The sequence below is a fragment of the Artibeus jamaicensis genome, unplaced genomic scaffold, assembly GCF_021234435.1.
Source record: "Artibeus jamaicensis isolate MK-2021 breed Jamaican fruit bat unplaced genomic scaffold, CSHL_Jam_final contig_723, whole genome shotgun sequence".
Taxonomy (NCBI): domain Eukaryota; kingdom Metazoa; phylum Chordata; class Mammalia; order Chiroptera; family Phyllostomidae; genus Artibeus; species Artibeus jamaicensis.
Genome location: NW_026521938.1, coordinates 2,208,309 through 2,223,432, shown reverse-complemented (window position 1 = coordinate 2,223,432; position 15,124 = coordinate 2,208,309). Strand labels below are relative to the sequence as shown.

The following is a 15,124-nucleotide window of genomic DNA, read 5'->3' as shown; positions in this document are numbered from 1 at the left end:
AGGAATTGAACCGGTGACTTTTTGGTTCACAGGCCAACACTGAATCCACTGAGTCACATCAGCCAGGGCGTATTTTAATTGATTTTTTTTTAGGGACAAAGAGAGGAAGGGGTGGGTAGAGAGAGATTGAGACAGAGACAGAGAAACATTAATTTGCTGATCCACTTTTATGCATTCATTGGTTGCTTCTTTTATGTGCCCTGACTGGGCATTCAACCTGCAACCTTGGCATGTTGGGGCAACACTCTAACCAACTGAACTATCCGGTCAACACAGCTGAGTTTTGTTTATTGATTTTTTTTTTTTTAATCCTCAACTTTACTGAATTCGTTGATTAGTTCTAAAGGTGTTTTGGTAAAGTCTTTAGGGTTTTCTATACATAAGATGATTTCATCTGCAAACAGTTTTGCTTCTTTCTTTCTAATTTGGGTGCTCTTTATTTCTTGTTTTCTGTATTCAGGCTGGGACTTTCAGTACTATGTTGAAAAAGTGGAGAGCGTGGGTATCCTTTTCTATTTCCTGATGTTAGAGGAAAACCTTTTAGCCTTTGATTGTTGAGTATGATGTTAGCTTTGGGTTAGAGTCTATACCTAATTTGTAGAGGGTTGTTTATCATGAAAGGATATTGAGTTTTGTCATCTGTTTTTCCTGTATGTGTTCATATGATTATGCCTTTGATCCTTTTTTTTTGTTAATCTGGCATATCACATTTATTCATTTACACATGTTGAACTACATCCTAGGGATAATAAATTCTACAATAAATTCTACTTGATTGTGGTGTATAACCTTTTAATGTGCTGTTAGATGTAGTTTGCAGGTATTTTGTTGAGCATTTTTGCATCTGTATTCCTCAAAGATACTGTAAATTTCTTCCCTTATATTTTTCTTAAATGACTTTGATATCAGGGTAATGCATGTCATAAAATGAGTTTGGAAGTGTCACCTCTTCAACTTTTTGGAAGATTTGCAGAAGGATTGATATTAACTCTTTTTTAATAGCAGTGCCAGTGATTCTTCTTAGTCCTGGTTTTTTTTTTGTTGGGAGATTTTTGATTGCTGATTCAATTTTCTTACCAGTTATAGATCTAGTTAGATTTCCTGTTTCTACATTATTCAGTTTTGATGGTTTATATGTTAAAAGGAAATTTTTATTTATTTATTTTAAAGTATTTTTTATTGATTTATGCTACTAAGAGTTTTCCCAATTTTTCTCCTTTATCCCCCCTCTGCCCTGCCCCATCCCCTTTCTGTTCTGCCCCCCAACCCTCCCCGCCCCTTAGTTCATGTCCATGGGTTATACATATGAATTCTTTGAGTTCTTTATTTCCTATATAATTTTTATCTCTCCATCTATTTGATGCCTACTAATTATGCTTCTTCTTCCCTGTACCTTCCCCCCCCCATTCCTCCCTTCCCCCTTCCCACTGAAATCCCTCCATGTGATGTCCATTTCTCTGATTCTGTTCCTGTTCTGGTTGTTGTTTACTTAGTTTTTGTTTTTATTGTTTTTTTTAGATTCACTTGCTGATAGTTGTGAGTTTGTTGTCATTTTATTGTTCATATTTTTAATCTTCCTTTTCTTAGATAAGTCCCATCATATAATAATGGCTTGGTAATGATGAACTCCTTTAACTTGACCTTATCCGGGAAGCACTTTATCTGCCCGTCCTTTCTAAATGATAACTTTGATGGATAGAGTTATCTTGGGTGTAGGTCCTTGCCTTTCATGACTTGAGCTACTTCTATCCAGTCCCTTCTTGCCTGCAAAGTTTCTTTTGAGAAATCAGCTGATAGCCTTATGGTCATTCCTTTGTAGGTAACTCTCTCCTTTCTTCTTACTGCTTTTAAGATTTTCTCTTTATCTTTAGTATTGGGTAACTTAATGATGATGTGCCTTGGTGTGTTGCTTTTTGAGTCCAACTTCTTTGGGACTCTCTGGGCTTCCTGGACTTCCTGGAAGTATATTTCCTTTGTCATATTGGGGAAGTTTTCCTTCCTTATTTGTTCAAATAAGTTTTCAATTTCTTGGTCTTCCTCTTTTTTTGGCACCCCTATAATTTGGATATTGGAACGTTTCAGGTTGTCCCAGACTTACAAACCCAGAGGTTTGTAAGTCTCTTCACTTTTTTGAATTCTTTTTTCTTCGTTCTGTTCTGGCTAGCTGTTTACTTTCCCCTCTTGTTCCAATTGTTACTTTGAGTCCTGGTTTCCTTCCTGTCACTGTTGGTTCCCTGGATATCTTTGCTTTATTTCATTTTGGGTATCTTTCATTTGCTCGTGCCCTCTCTCTCTCTCTCTCTCTCTCTCTCTATTTATTTATTTCTTTATTTACCCCCCCCCAAAAAAGATTTATTTATTTATTTTAGAGATGGGGGAAAGGGGGGAGAGAGAGAGAGAGAGAAACATCAGAAACATCAGTGTGTGGTTGCTTCTCGTGTGCCTCCAACTGAGGACCTTACCCACAACCTAAGTGTGTGTCCTTACTGGGAATTAAACTGGTGACATTTTGCTTCTCAGTCTGGTGCTCAATCCACTGAGGCATACCAGCCAGGGCAGTATTTATTTTATGCTGAATATACTTTTTGGCCATAAGCTTTTGTTTCTTCAGTTTTGTTCTGTAATATCTTTTTCTTTTGTGAAGCTTCCTCTTCTGGTTTTGGAATAGTCTGTTTTGTTTTGTTTTTTCAGTGAGGATCATCTCAGTGTGGCAGGGAGAGCACATATATGGGTTAATCTGTCCAGGAGCTCTGTAAATTCTATACCACATCTTAGGAGCTTTGTTCACCTGATTGTGCTCAATGACCAGAGAATCCACCCTCTAAACCTTTAAGTTCATCATTATTCCCTGCATTTTTAAGCCTGTGCAGCAAAACTACAGCCTTCTTTTTGACCCACTAACCCTGTATTCAGCACCACTGTTTGTACTGGGCATGCCTATCTACTCCACCATTGTAGTGATGGAAGGGCACATGTTGCTTGTCCAGACTGACATCCTTCAGATATGTGGTGGCTTTTTTAATATGCATACTTTTCTTGATCTGGCAGTTTTGTGAATTTTCGTAAAGTGAACATGAACATTCGACTCTCTTGATTTGGATGACTTTGTGGGGTTTTCTGTGTCAGGTGAGTAGTGAACCATTTTCAGAAGTCATCTCTCATTGCTTTTGGGAAGAGCTCATTTGCTCTTAAGTGAAGTCTAAGTTTGGTATTCTTTTACTGATATTTTTGTTTCCATGATCTATTTATTCTAGAAATCAGAGTATTGAAGTCTACTACATCTATTGTATTGATGTCTATTTCTGTCTTTGCATTAGTTAATACTTACTTAGTATATTTAGGTGCTCCAATTATTGGTAACTGTGTACTACAACAGTTATTTCCTCTTGATTACTTGGCTGCTTCATTATTATATTAGGAGGTTCTTTGCCTTTTGTGACAGTTTTTGACTTAAAGTCTTATTTTGTCTGGTATAAGCATAGTTACCTCAGTTCTTTTTTGGTTTTCATTTGAACATTTATGATTGAGTTGCTCCTTGCCAATAAAGTCAATGTGTACTTCACCAGCATTTCTTTGCACTCAGGTTGCTGTTGTGGAGCAAAGGATGTGGAGGCACCATCTGAACAGAGCATTTCTGTGGGAGTGTCACAGACCAGGACCCCAAAGGAACCTCCATCTTCCCAGAAGACTCATCCCTGTGAGATGTGTGGTTCGGTCTTGAGACACATCTTCCACTTGACTGAAAACCAGGAAACACTCCGCAGCCTGAAACTGTTGAGATGTGGATCATGTGCAAAACAATTTGATTTCAGTGCAAACCGTCAGCAGTACCAGGACCATCGCAAGGGAGAAAAACTCTTTATAAGCAATGTGAACAGAGCCTCATCTGCAAAGAGCTGCAATTTCCCTAAGTCACAGAAGCCCATTACGTCTGAGGAGGTTGGAAAGGACTGCATGACCACCTCAGGACATCTCCAGCAACGTGCGACTCACACCAGAGAGAAGCCAAACAAAATCTCCAAAAATAGAGTGTCTTTTCAATGCATAAAAAGTAGTCGTACTTGGGAAGAACGAAAGAAAGCCTTTGGTCCCAAAAACACACTTGTTCAGGATTCAGGTGTGCATGCTAAAAGACAGTGTTTTACGTGCCATGAGTGTGGGAAAACATTCAGGTACAAATCTTCATTTGTTATTCACCAGAGAGTCCATACCGATGACAAAATTCGTGTTTGTGAAGACTGTGGTAAATCCTTTAGGGGAAGCTTAGCCTTCAGTCAACACCGAAGAATTCATTCTGGGGCAAGGCAGCACAAGTGTGGCAAATGTGGGAAATCCTTTAACCAAAAATTTGTCCTCATTTATCCTCAGAGAAGTCACACTGGGGAAAGTTGTTATGTGTGTTGTGAGTGTGCGCCGTCTTTCAGGCATAGCTCTATTCATATTCAACAACAGACAGTTTGTACTGGAGAAATGAGTTTTGAGTGTACTGAATGTGGGAAATTCTTTAAACGAAAATCTGACCTCATTGAACATGGCAGAGTTCACACAGGAGAAAGGCCTTACGAGTGTGGTGAATGTGGGAAATCTTTTACTTCTAGCTCTGCTCTCCGTTATCATGAGAGAGTTCACACTGGAGAAAAACCCTATAAGTGTAGTGAATGTGGGAAATCCTTTACCTCTAGCTCTGGCCTCCGTTACCATCAGAGAGTTCATACAGGAGAAAGGCCATATGAGTGTAGTGATTGTGGAAAATCTTTTACTCAAATAAATCACCTCATTATACACCGAAGAGTTCACACAGGAGAAAGACCTTATGAGTGCAGTGAATGTGGGAAATCCTTTAGCCACAAATCTTACCTCTCCCAACACCAGCGAGTTCACACTGGAGAAAGGCCTTTTGAGTGTAGTGAATGTGGGAAATCTTTTACCTCTGGCTCTGCCCTCTGTTACCATCAGAGAGTTCACTCTGGAGAAAAACCCTATGAATGCACAGAATGTGGGAAATCTTTTACCAATGGACCGATACTCATTCGACATCGTAGAGTTCACACAGGAGAAAGGCCTTATGAATGCGGCGAATGTGGGAAATCATTTACCCAAAGAAATCACCTCAATATACATCAGAGAGTTCACACAGGAGAGCGGCCTTATGAATGTCGTGAATGTGGAAAATGTTTTACTTCTGGTTCTGCCCTTCGTTATCATCAGAAAGTTCATATTGGAGAAAGGCCTTATGAGTGCAGTGAATGTGAGAAATCTTTTACTTCTAGTTCTGCCCTCCGTTGTCATCAGAGAGTTCACACAGGAGAGAGGCCTTTTGACTGCAGTGAATGTGGAAAATCTTTTAGGGATAGTTCCCAGTTGAATCAACATCAGAGAGTTCACACTGGAGAAAAACCTTATGAATGTGTTGATTGTGGGAGATCCTTTAGCCAGAATTCATACCTCTCTAAACACAGGAGAGTTCACACAGGAGAAAGACCTTATGAATGTAATGAATGTGGAAAATCTTTTACTTCTGTCTCTGCTCTTGGTTATCATCAGAGAGTTCACACAGGAGAAAGGCCTTACAAGTGCAGTGAATGTGACAAATCTTTTACAAATAGCTCGATACTTATTAGACACCGGAGAGTTCACACAGGAGAAAGGCCCCATGAGTGCAGTGAATGTGGGAAATCCTTTACGCAAAGAATTCACCTCATTATTCACCAGAGAGTTCACACAGGAGAAAGGCCGTATGAATGCAATGAATGTGGGAAGTCTTTTACTTCTCGTTCCACACTCCATTATCATCAGAGAGTTCACACAGGAGAAAGGCCTTATGATTGCAGTGAATGTGGCAAATCTTTTAGCAGAAAATCTAACCTTTCTCAGCACATGAGAGTTCACAATGGAGGAAGACCTTAGATGTGTATAAAATGTACAGGGTTTTTTTGTTGTTCAGTGTTAACTACATGGGAGGAAACTCTGAGGCCCTGTTTGTCTGAATTATACTCCTATATCCAAACATCAACAGAAGGGAGATTCCCCATAAGTTCTTATTATGTGGGAACCACGTGTCTGTGTTGCACTTTGTAATTGACGCAGATCTCTTGTAGATTTATGTCACTCAAAATTTCTCTGGTTGAAGCTATTTAACCTGTATTATCTTGCAGGTCTCCACAGTTTTCATCAGTCACTGTCCTAATGTCCTCAGGGAAGCTAATTCTGTTCTCTGATTTGTTGGAGGAATTTAGGAGTAGCCTCAGCTCTTAGGAGATCTGCATTTCCTTCACTCTGACTAGTTGGGGCATGGACCTGACCCATTGTTGGCCATGGAAAACATGAGTTCAGCTGGCAGCTTGAGAAGGACTGTATTCTTCAGGGATCTGGTTTCCCTAGACACCTGTGATGAATATGTTCAGTGTTGAAGTCACCAATGCAAGAATTGCCAGGTCCATGTCTCTCTGGTTTGTAAAATAATGAATGTCTCATTGTTTAAGTGCCCTTTAATCTTGGGTGTTGTATTTTTGTGTGGAGTTTATAAGCAGATATGGGCTCTACAAGCATGAAGAGGTGAGCAACCTTTATGGGGGTCTCAAAATTTCTCTGCCTTAGACTAGGCGATATGGTGGCAGCAGTTAGGTCAAATTTGTAAAAAAATTTGTATTTTTTACCAAATGTGTATTATTGCCCACATCCTCCTAGGAAAGACTGTAGTACTTCCTGGCACGTGAAGCCAGGATGCTATAAGTTCGAGGAGACTCAAAAATCACCTGAGGAAGGGCATGTGTGACAAACTCAAGTTCTTTGAGTAGCATGAATTTACCTAGTTCACAGGGTGTGTCAGTACTTTTGAAGGGAATCACTTTCAAAGGTCTTAAAATGAGCCATATGCCCTGTTGTCTACAATACCATAGGTGGTGGTCACTTGATTGTAGGACAGTAGAAGTTACGGGAAGTTATGGTTGCTAGAGAATCACTCCTCTAATAGGGGTTGGAGGAGACTGCAGCCAACTAAATGGAATATGCCTCTTAGAAACATGTATCGAGAAATGTGTTTGTGAAAAAGATAGCAGGATTGGTAAGTTCACAAGTCTGAGGCTCCCCCAACTTGTTTGTCTTGTGTGGCCCAAGTCATTTTCGTTGAAAATAATCAAAAGATTTTGTGAATTTCTGTAGGGCCTCAGATGTTCATCTCAAGACAGTTGGTGCCCAGGCAGAAAATCAAAGGTAAAGAAAAGGGGTATGTATAGTCCAGGGATGTGGCTTTTGTGACCCAGTCAACATGCCTGGTTTGCTATATTCTGTCATTGTTTGCTCTATGTGCTGTCACTAAGGCAATACTGACCACTAGAGGGCATGAGCACATGAATATAGTTGCCAAACCTATTTTTTAAAGAGTTGATACACAATTTTCTTCTTTATCTTGAGCAATTTTTTAAAAGCTTTAGTATGGTATAATACACATGTACTAAATGATATATTTCAAGTATAGTATCTGATGACGTCTGACCTATGTATTAAAATGAAACCATCACCACAGTCATACTACCATATCTGTCACTGTATTTACGTCATATCTTTTATTAATAAAGATTTCACTTATTTTTAGAGAGAGGGGAAGGGAAGAACCTAGAGAGGGAGAGAAACATCCATTGGTTGCCTTTCGCACGTGCCCCCAAGTGGGGATCTGGCCTGAAACCGAGGCATGTGCTCTGGTTGGGAATTGAACTGGCAGCCTTTTGCTTCCCAGGTCTGTGCTCAGTCCACTAAGCCACACAAGCCAGGGCTACTTAATATCTTTTAAAAATCTCTCTCCCTGCCCTTCACAGCTTTCCCAAGTAACTATTAGTTACTTTTTATTCTAATGGGTAACTTTACATGTTCTAGGATTTATATGATGAGGATCACAGTATTTTTTTCTGCTTTAATTTATGTTGCGTAAAACTTGGAGATGTATTTAATGATCTATTAGTGGCACCTCTTTTGCTGAGCAATATTCTTTGAATGTATTACCATTAGTTTATTCATTTGTGTATGGACATTAGGTTATTTCTAGTTTTTGACTATTGGAAATTGAGCTAGTGGGATAAACATTTCTGTAATTCCTTACATAGATACATGTGTACGTTTGTCAGTAACTCATTACACAATCTGAGTCATAGGTAGGTAAATGTTTAAGTTAGCAAGTTGTGATCTAAACTGATTTTACCTTTTTGCATTCTCCTAGTATATGAGAGGTCCAGTACCTTCATGTCCTAGAGAATATTTGGTTTGGCCAATAATTCTTTATGTCAGCCCTTTTAAAACTTTGTCATGCTACCTCACTGATTACATTTCCTTAAGGATTTATGGTGGTCCTTGTTTCAGATGTATATTTGCTATCTGTGTATGTTTGGTGAAATGTCTGATTATATGTTCAACTTAATCTGCTATGAATTTTGTCAGTTTTCTTTAACAAAAGGACAGTGAAACAAGAAAGATGCATGTTGGAATTTCATTCATTTTGTGCCTTTTTTAATACAGAATAATTGGTTTTATATTGGAATAATGTATTCTAATGTTTTTTAAAAATTTGTCCTCTGCACAAATTAATGAACACTCTTCACCTGCTCTGATAACATTTTTCTGTTATTTACAAAAGTTGAGACATTTAGTAATACAGTAAGCCCTTGCTTTGTAGTGTCCTCCTATTTTCCTAGTCTGCTATCATGGTGGTTAATAAGTTGCAACAGGACGCTCAGAGGGACCAGATGGCATGCAGATGGAGTCCCAAAGCCCACTGCAGGGGGAAATAGGAGGGCAGTGATCTGTCCTCATATCCCCTGGTTAGAAAGCCTGGGTTTGAATACCAGAGCCCCAAATACCATTGGGAGTCACAGAGAAGTCATGCCCCTTCTACTCCTGGCCTGTTTTTTCTTCAGCGTAAAATGAGTATGTCTTCATACCTGAGTTGTTGGAGGAGGTCAAGAGCTAAAGTTTCCATTTGCAGTGCAGAAGCTGCACCTGCAGCCTGCTTGGCTTAGGCAACTCCAGCCTCTGACTGCAGAGACATTCTCAGGCCAGGTACCCCTCATTCCCTCCATTGCCCACAAAGCTCTGTTGTTTTGGAGTGCCTTTGAGAAAGAAATAGGGCTTTTCACAACCTGCTGATTCACCTGCAGGAAGGCAGGTGCTGCTGGGCACAGAGGTATCACTGTGAGGTCTTTCCCCAGGAAACTCCAAGTGACTCGCTAGAGCTCTTTCAGTCTCAATTGGCTTAATGTGAAATGCAGGTGATGATAACTCTTACCTTGGTTTTGAAGATCAGTAGAAGTAACAAATTCAGTACTTGTCGGTGCTAGGATTCCAGGCTTAACTTGTTGGGCATTTTTTTATTTTTGGAACCACCTGAAAAGTGAAACTAATACTGAATTGCTGAGAAAATTCAGCATTAGAGAAATATAGAAGGTTCTCGAAGTTTACACAGCAGACACATGTCAATTCTTACCTGGGATTCTGGCTTCAGACAGAACTAGGCACAATCTCTACCACTGCTTTTGAAGCCTTCTGTGGGGCAGGTACGCTGCTGCTGCCTCCGCCGTTTCCATTGTTTCTATTATGATTTTCCTCCCATTCCTCGGACATTCCAGTGCACTTACCGTCTGACCTGAAGTCCTCGCGGGAATGTCATTGTGTCATCTCCAGTGGTTTCTTCAGGGGAGTCTTTGAATCTGAGTTGCAATTTGCCTCCCTTTTGATACCAACACAGAGTTCTGCCCTCTGGAGACCTCAGTGATTAGAGCCTGCGTCTCTTCCCCTCACTTTGTGGTGACAGGGTTGGATTCCATCCACTGTGGTGAGTGTGGTGCCTCAGTTTGACTCTTTGAGATGTTCTGGTACATGACATTGACATTGACCCTGCAGGAGTGTGGACAGCTGGACATGAACCCTGGCACCCAGTATTCAGAAATGATATTTGAGACCTGCAGGATTCTGGTCTCATGTCCTTCAGTCTGTGTCCTTGGTGGCAGGACGATACAGTGGCACCTGCCATGTGTTTCCTACAGGCCTGACCATGTCCTGGCCTCACGTCCTCCTTTCCAGTCTTCCTGTGTTTGCTTGCTGCACTATGACCACCATTGAAATCCTTACGCCAGATTCCCCGGCGGCCAGTTGGTCAAACTGTTGGGTCAGTGTGACCACAGCACAGTTAGTGGTGGTGGGTGATGGACTTGTCAGCGTAAGAAACATCCAAACCTGTAAGAATTTATTATGAGTTTGAGTCAAATGGTGATAACTGTTGGGAAGCAAAACCTCAACATACTGAGAAAATGCTCCAGAGGATGGCAATTCCGTACCTTGCTTTATACATTACAATCAAACGAGAGGATGTAAGTGGGTCACGTGATATCCATTGGTGATAGAATAGCCAGGTGGGAGGAACTCTTCTAACTGGATAAAAAGTCAAATGACAGAAACAATTTTTTTAAATGGGTGGGTACAGGATAATTAACAATCAACAATTAATGGGAGATTTGTGGTCTCCACTATCTGCCCTTTGTAGAGTCTGGAAAAAGCAAGTTCTGACCTTCCAAAGGTATGTTATTGTAGATGCAAAAAGACAATACATGCCCTGCCTGGTGTGGCTCAGTAGATTGAGTGCCATCCTGCAAACCAAAGGGTTGCTGCTTTGATTCCCGGTCAGGGTACATGCCTGAATTGCTGGCAAGGTCCCCAGTAGGTGTGTGAGAGACAACCACACGTTGATGTTTGTCTCCTCTTCCTTCCCCTTTATCTAAAGATAAATAAAATCTTTTTTAAAAAAGACAATACACAGCTTACAGTGAAGATTGTCTTTTGTCAGGGAAGATTGTAGCCTACGACATGACGACCTGCCATAAACTGCTTTTAGTTAATATATATCGATTTCATCATAGCCACCATCCTTTGTGGTTACTTTAGGACTGTGAGTTAATAACGCCACCTCGCAGGCCTCCCCTGGGCTTGACAGGTTTAGTATGTGACCCCTTTGTGTTCACACCGTTCTAAAAGAACAGGGGAAGTTATGTCACATCTGAGAAGACATTTGTCATCAGTGCTCCCCAGGCATCTTCCCAAATAACATGGTGACTTGAGCCCTGCCAGTAGATGAGAGAATCAGGAATCTAGGATTCTATTCAGAATGGACATTATAACTTTATTCCTGTTTATTTTTTACATTTCTTTTTGTTTTCACTGTGAAGGAAAGATGAACCTCGGTTTGTTTATTTACTTTTATCCTCATCTGATGACACTTTTTTCATTGGTTTTAGAGAGGAATGGAGGGAGAAACTGATGCAAGAGAGAAGCATCAACTGGTTGCCTCACATACGCACCAGACTGGGGGTCATATGTGTCCAGGCCTAGGGTTGGTTGCATGCACCCACCCCCAGACCTGGAATCAAACCCACAACCTCTCAGTTACAGAAAGGCTCCAGCCAACTGAATCACAGTGGCCAGAGCTGATACTCAGTTTTAAACCTTAAAATGTGCAAGTTGCTTTGTTACAATAAAACTAAATGTATTAAAAAGTTTTTTCTCACTTAGGCCAATGTCCCTCATCTATAGGTTGAAGCTACAGAAGAAGAGACCTCCATCAACTAACCTGTAATAAATTAGGAGTACAAAATCTCTCAGGGGGAATGAAACGAAAAAAGTATTCTCCCAAATTGCCTCATCAAGTTAAGCCCTGCCAGAACTGTGGCAGTTATGAATAGGTAGCTAAAAAACAAGGGTGTAGGAACTATCGTGACTTCATTTAATTTTGTTTCTCAGATCTAAAGTCATGCCACAAACCCCAGCACCTTCTGTGGTCCCTAAGCCTCATTGTCTGGGCACAGAACCTTAGGCATTATCTCAGTATGCTTGCCCAACGCAGAGCCTCAAAAGTCTGTCTGTGCTTTTATCAATGTCCCTGGATTAAATTGTTTGGCATCAGGAAAGAACTGAAACTCATTGGTAACAGAAACAAACCCAGGTAAATATACCAACTCTACTCCATCCCACCACTCATTCCTGGTAGAGTCTGTACTTTTGTCCAACATGTACTGTATTTTCAATAAACTCTCGCTCTGCTTGCTTCTATATAATGGTCTTGTCTGTGAATTCTTTCTGTTGAAGTTGATATACTGGAGGCCTAGCATTGTGATCCATTTGTACAAGTTTACTGACCCAAGTCAACCACCATTACAACTGTTACCAGGATTTTTTCTTTAAGATTGTACTTATTTTCAGAAAGGGGAAAAGAGGGAGAAAGAGAAAAACATCAATGTGTGGTTGCCTCGAGCGCCCCCCACTGGGGACCTGGCCCACAACCCAGGCCTGTGCTCTGACTGGGAATCAAACCAGCCACCTTTTGGTTCACAGGCATTCACTCAATCCATTGAGCTGCACCGGTCAGGGTGGGATTTTTCATCCGATATGTTTATCTATTGGACATTATTGTGCCAGCTGACCTTGAAGGTATTTGGTTGATGATCATTGGTAAAATTTATTCTGTGTACCATTCAGACATGTCCATATTCTATTTAATGTTATCAGGACACCTGAATTTATTGCACAGCCATCATTTATAAAGAAGAAAAGTTTTAACTTGTATTTGTTTACCCTAAAGTATACTACTCTGTATGTCAAAGGGAGGAAGAGCCTAATAAACACTTTTTTCAGGCTTTTTTCAAAATGTCTCTTGGGCAGAGGCTCAACTTTGTAGCGCTGTTTGGCCCTGGGACTTTCCTTTTTCCTGGCATCAGCTTTGAAGGGGCTGGACTGCAACCTGAGATTCTGGCTCCTGAGCCAGGGATAATCCCCAGCACTGTAGCAGCTAGACTAAGAAACAGGCTCAGCTAAAAGTGCTGCTTGCATTGTTGCCAATTATGATCCGCTTCTCCCCCTTCCCATTTCTCTAGTATTGCAGAGCACTTATCATAGGCTCCCCTCAGTCTTCATGGGAATGCTATCAGCTGTCAGCTATGGTGGATTTTCAAGGGGAGTCTTAGTGTCTGAACTGCAATCTGTCCGCCTACTCTGAGCCCAGCGTGGACTGTGATCCTCAGGAGACTGGTGATTGGTCTGGGTCTTTGCTCCTTCACCCACTTTTCTGATGACAGGCTAAGATACCATTCATTTAGGTCAACTTGATACCTCACTGTCTCCTAGGGTGTTTTTGGTCCATGGTCTTGACAATCACCCTTCAGGATAGGGCACAGCTGGATATGAAGTTGGGGATTTTGTATTCAGAAGTGGTGCTCCAGATGTAGGGTATCACGATCTCACTGGGTGAGTGGTCACCTCTCCATGAGAGGACCCCACCCCCCAGTCTTATTCTGCTCTCTAGGTTCAGAGTAGATTTATGGACAATGGTGCTCACCACATCTTCCCTGCAGCTCTGACTGTATTCTAAACCCACATCATTCTTTGCAGCTTCTCTCTCTGCCTGTGGCACAGGTGTTGGTTTGGGACATAGATTTTTTTGAATTCCCAGGTTCCACCACACTCTGGTGATGGACACCCTTACTCCAGATTCCAGTTAACACTGAGATACAAGTACACTTTAAAGAAAACAATATGTATAAGAAAAATTAGGTCTGACTGCGGTGGCTTAGTTGGTTAGAGTATTATTTTGTGCCCCAGAGCATCACAAACAAGTTCAATTTGTAGTAAGGCATGCCTGTGTTGGGATGTATGCAGGAGTCAGCCGATCAAAGTCTCTTATTCTTTCCAATAAATATTTCAAAAATTAAGGAGTTACATTTAGGCTATATTAAAGAGAACAGTAATCACAATGTCAGTTAAGGTTCCCCAGCACAGAACTGCTGTCAGGTCAGTTTCAGCACTGTTTAAACTTCACTTGAAATCTAACATAAACTTCACTTGAAATCTAACATTGCCTCCATTTTTTTTATTTCTTGAGAATTTTGACCTGATTGATTATCTTGCTACTCATATTCTATGTAGTTTTATTGGCCTGTTTTTTTTAAGTGTGTCTTGCTGTGGCTAAATCCAGTAAAAAGTTTTAACACCCAAAGTTCATTCTAGACATGTAAGTAAAATATTGTTATGGAATTTATTTGTAACTTATGTACTGGAAATGTCCGAAATGTACATGGAACAATTGCTATAAAGATACTAAGGTTCACTAAAAAAACTGAATAAAGTCATCTTACTATTCATTTTATGAGGAATAAAGCTCTTTGATTATCAGGAGACTAGGTGTGTTCACTCACAGATGAGAGCAAAAATACTTGAGACGTGGAGGAATCATGGAGGCGTGATATTAGGCAGCCCTAAAACCAGTGAATGGTGTGACACCCTACCTTCCTCAGAATTTATTTAATCTGCTATCTTTTTATTTATGTTCCAATAACAAATTACTAGTTTTTCTCCATTAACAATTCTTATGAAACTTACTGAGGCATAGTTTATTGTTTTGTAAGTATATCTGGGAATGTTATTAGCCAGTTTATAGTTGTTGGCATCCAGGAAGGTGTGGAAAATGGACATCTGAACCTGAGGAAAAGATTTTGGATTCAGAGAGTGGATCTTGTCAGGGAACAATGATGAATTCACTCATTTTCCACATGACATTTTTTACTGAATTTTCTCAGATATGGTGTATTCCAAACTTGTAAAAATATAACATGTATCTGGGAATACTGGTTATGTACCAATTTTATATTTGCTGCCAGAATTGGTGCAATGTTGATATCTGATTATGTTGAAAGTGGGCACCTCAACTTAAGGCAAAGGTTTTGAATTTGAGATTTTACGTCTACATGATCATTCCTGCTGAAAATGCACTGACAATGTCTGCGTGGGGACTGCAGAATATTTCCAAAAGTGATTTAGGTCAAACTACAGAACGGTATTTGTGTTGATTAATGAAGTTATATCATGATAATTACATAGCTAAGAAAGAAAAGGCTCTATTAAGCCTGAGAACAGGTAAAACACAATGGGTGATGAACAAAGGACACTAACTTCTAAGAACGAGAGATTTAACCTGAGCTGTGTCTCTGCTGGAAACTTGGCTACCATGACATTGTTTTCACAAAGTGTGAATCCATTTCATTCATGAGAACCCGAGGAAACAAGAGGGGACAAAGACAGTAAGTTGTGAGCAGAA

At 40.4% G+C, this 15,124-nt stretch overlaps 1 protein-coding gene across 6 annotated transcripts in view; it reads left to right on the top strand.

The window, feature by feature from the left end:
* Window positions 1-13,204, top strand: part of LOC119051620 (zinc finger protein 345-like) — a 41,149-nt gene extending 27,945 nt beyond the window's left edge. For 2 of the 6 annotated variants that reach the window (XM_053672073.1, XM_037148491.2), the window contains exon 3: window positions 3,584-13,202. In XM_053672073.1, the coding sequence (XP_053528048.1) occupies window positions 3,584-5,907 (2,324 nt within the window). In that variant the 3' untranslated portion in view covers window positions 5,908-13,202. Of the gene's footprint in view, window positions 1-3,048; window positions 3,127-3,583 lie in introns of all 6 variants that reach the window. The other 4 variants (XM_053672075.1, XR_005082961.2, XR_008392790.1 and 1 more) reach the window with 4 other exon arrangements.
* Window positions 13,205-15,124: the final 1,920 nt, after the last annotated feature.